General features: G+C 48.5%; 1 protein-coding gene across 1 annotated transcript in view; it reads left to right on the forward strand.

Moving 5' to 3' along the window:
* The window catches only part of WDR13 (WD repeat domain 13), a 9,759-nt gene extending 6,386 nt beyond the window's left edge, over positions 1 to 3,373 (forward strand). The window contains exons 9-10 of the mRNA XM_012811331.2: positions 2,571 to 2,689; positions 3,056 to 3,373. Of these exons, the coding sequence (XP_012666785.1) occupies positions 2,571 to 2,689; positions 3,056 to 3,240 (304 nt within the window). The 3' untranslated portion in view covers positions 3,241 to 3,373. The remainder of the gene's footprint in view (positions 1 to 2,570; positions 2,690 to 3,055) is intronic.
* The last annotated feature ends 211 nt before the right edge of the window (positions 3,374 to 3,584 follow it).

Genomic DNA, 3,584 nt, shown 5'->3' on the forward strand with positions numbered 1-3,584 from the left:
CAAGCTCCTAGGTTTTAGGGATCCTCCTGCCTTAGCCTCCTGTGTAGCTGGGACTATGGGCACCCACCACATGCCCAGCTAATTTTTCTATTTTTTTTTTGAGATAGTCTCACTATGTCGCCCTTGGTAGTAATTTTTCTATTTTTATTAGAAACAGGTCTTGCTCTTGCTAAGGCTGGTCTCAAATTCCTGAGCTCAAGCCATTCTCCCACCTCAGTCTCCCAGAGTGTTAGGATTACAGGTGTGAGCCACCATACCTGGCCACTCTTTAAAAAAAAAATCACACACACAGGGTGCTAAAAATATATATACAGATTTTGGGTAGCACCTGTGGCTCAAGGAGTAGGGTGCCAGCTCCATATGCCAGGGAGTGGTGGGTTTAAACCCAGCCCCAGCCAAAAACTCCAAAAAGAAAAAATAATAATAAATGTATGTATTTTTAAAAATGTATACATATTTTAAGAAAGGAAAAAACCAGGCGGTGCCTGTGGCTCAGTAAGTAGAGTGCCAGTCCCATATACTGAGGGCGGTGGGTTCGAACTTGGCCCCAGTCAAACTGCAACAAAAAAAATAGCCGGGCATTGTGGTAGGCACCTGTAGTCCCGGCTAGTCAAGAGGCTGAGGCAATCACCTAAGCCCAAGAGCTGGAGGTGGCTGTGAGCTGTGACATCATGGTACAGTGCCAAGGGCAACAAATTGACACTCTATTTTTCTAAAAAAAAAAGGAAAAAACTATTAAATTTGTTACTCAGTATACTGGTACTTGATACTCAATATACTGGTGACATTTGTTATCTTTTTTTATTTTTCCTTTGAGATAGTCTCACTATGTTGCCCTCGGTAGAGTGCTATTAGAGTGCTGTGTCATCACAGCTCATGAAAACCTCAAACTCTTGGGCTTAAGCAATTCTCTTGCCTCACCCTCCCAAGTAGCTGGGGTAAGAGGTGCCTACCACAACATCTGACTATTTTGTTGTTGTTGTAGTTGTCGTTGTTTGGCAGGCCCGGGCTGGGTTCAAACCTGCCAGCCCTGGTGTATGTAGCTGATGCCCTAGCCATTGAGCTACAGGCGCTGAGCCTGTATATCGTATCTTGTATCTCTTGTAATTGCAGAAGAAATTGTATTTTTTTTTTTCAGTTTTTGGCCAGGGCTGGGGTTGAACCCACCACCTCTGGCATATGGGGCCAGTGCCCTACTCCTTTGAGCCACTGGCGCCGCCCTGTAATTTTTTCTTTTTTTTTGAGACAGAGCCTCAAGCCGTCCCCCTGGGTAGAGTGCCGTGGCATCGCAGCTCACAGCAACCTCCAACTCCTGGGCTCAAGCGAGTCTCCTGCCTCAGCCTCCCAAGTAGCTGGGACCACAGGCGCCCACCACAACACCCAGCTATTTTTTAGGTTGCAGCCATCATTGTTGTTTGGCGGGCCCAGGCTGGATTTGAACCCGCCACCTTAGGTGTATGTGGCTGGCGCCTTAGCCACTTGAGCCACAGGCGCCAAGCCCTGTAATTTTTTTTTTAAACAGAGTCTCAAGCTATTGCCCTGGGTAGGGTGCCATGGTGTCATCATAGCTCACAGCAACCTCGAATTATTGGGCTCAAAGGATCCTCTTGCCTCAGTCTTTTTTTTCTATTATTTTTAGTAAAAGATGGGGTCTCACTCTTGCTCAGGCTGGTCTCAAACTCATGCGTTCAAGCAATCCACCTGCCTCGGCCCCTCAGAGTGCTAGAATTACAGGTGTGAGCCAATGCACCTGGCCTGTAATTGTAATTTTATTTATTTATGTTTTTGAGACAGAGTCTCAAACTATTGCCCTGGGTAGAATGCTGTGGCATCATAGCTCACGGTAACCTCCAACTCAGGCTCAAGCAGTCCTCTTGCCTTAGTTTTTCTATTTTTAGTAGAGATGGGTCTCGCTTTTGCTCAGGGTGGTCTTGAACTTGTGTAAATCAACTTGTATTTACAGATTCATGTGGTCACCTCAAAACTGGATTTCTTTTTTTAAAATTATTTTTTATTAAATCATAACTTTATACATTGATGCATTTATGGGGTTCAGGGTACTGCTTCGATATACAATGTGAAATGCTTGAATTGAACTAAGTAACGCATCCATCACAATTATACTTGTTTCTAAATCAAAACTGGATTTCATAGCCAGGTATTGTGGCAAGTGCCTCCCAGCTACTCGGGAGGCTGAGGCAAGATGATGGCTTCAGCCCAAGAGTTTGAAGTTGCTGTGGGTTGTGATGCCAGGGCATTCTACACAGGGCAACAGAGTGAGACTGTCTCAAAAAAAAAAACCCAAACTGAGTTTCAGTCAGGTGCAGTGGCTCTCACCAAAATTCCAGCACCATGGGAGCCTGAGGCAGGAAGACTGCTAGAGGCTAAGAGTTCAAGACCAGGCTGGGCAACATAATGAGATCCAGTCTCTAAAAAGTAAATAAATAAAAACTAGATTTCATGAACCTTGAAAGGAACTCAGGCACAGGGGTAGGGACACAGAGTGGCCCACCACTGGTCCCCCTTCTGGAGCTGAAGCTGCACCCTGACCCACTTTCTTGTCCTCTCAGGGTGGTGGACAATGAGGGGACCCTGCAGCTGAAGAGAAGCTTCCCCATTGAGCAGAGCTCACACCCTGTGCGCAGCATTTTCTGCCCCCTTATGTCCTTCCGCCAAGGGGCCTGTGTGGGTGAGTCACATAAGGACTGGAGGTCCGGGAAGCTGGCGAGGGGTAGGGACCTGGGCTGGTATCAACTTCACTCAGATATCACAGTACCCTGATGCCCTGACTTCCTGGGCCTTGCAACTTCTCATGCCCCAACATCCTCATGCTGGGACCCAAACCCCAAATAGCCCAGAGAACTCACACTCTGAATGTAGACCCCCGGAACAGGCTAGAGCCCTCACACTGCACACAGACTCAAAACAGCCATGTGACCGCCCATCCTTAGACCTCCCCAAGCCACGGAACCCCATACCTTGGACATAAACCCCTCAACACTCAGACACCTCCGGGACTTGACACCTAGGGCACCTCTCCCTCTTTCCTTGACAGTGACAGGCAGTGAGGACATGTGCGTGCACTTCTTTGATGTGGAGCGGGCAGCCAAGGCCACTGTCAACAAGCTGCAGGGCCATAGTGCACCTGTGCTGGACGTCAGCTTCAACTGCGATGAGAGCCTGCTGGCCTCCAGTGACGCCAGTGGCATGGTCATCGTCTGGAGGCGGGAGCAGAAGTAGGGTGCTGCACTCTCCGCTGCCCCATCCACCCTGCTTCGTGTTGTAAATAAAGATTCTGTGGTGATGCCGAGGGCCGCTCCCAGGTATGCCGGGGGCAGGGTAAGGAAGCAGGAGCTCCAGGACCCACGGCGGAGTGCAGTTCCTTTAGTCCTTCCTGCATCAGTGTTTTCACTCAGACGAACATTTACTGAATGTCTCCTGTGTCACAGGCACCACCTTTAGTGTTTTACACAGTCATGCATTCGACAGACATTACCGAGTACCGACTGCACCAGAACTGTTCTAGGTACTGGGGATACAGCTGTGACTCAAAGTGACAGAAATCTCTGTCCTTGCGGGGCCTG

The sequence above is a fragment of the Otolemur garnettii genome, unplaced genomic scaffold (assembly GCF_000181295.1).
Source record: "Otolemur garnettii isolate 467f Iridium unplaced genomic scaffold, OtoGar3 scaffold00153, whole genome shotgun sequence".
In the NCBI taxonomy this organism is placed as follows: Eukaryota; Metazoa; Chordata; class Mammalia; order Primates; family Galagidae; genus Otolemur; species Otolemur garnettii.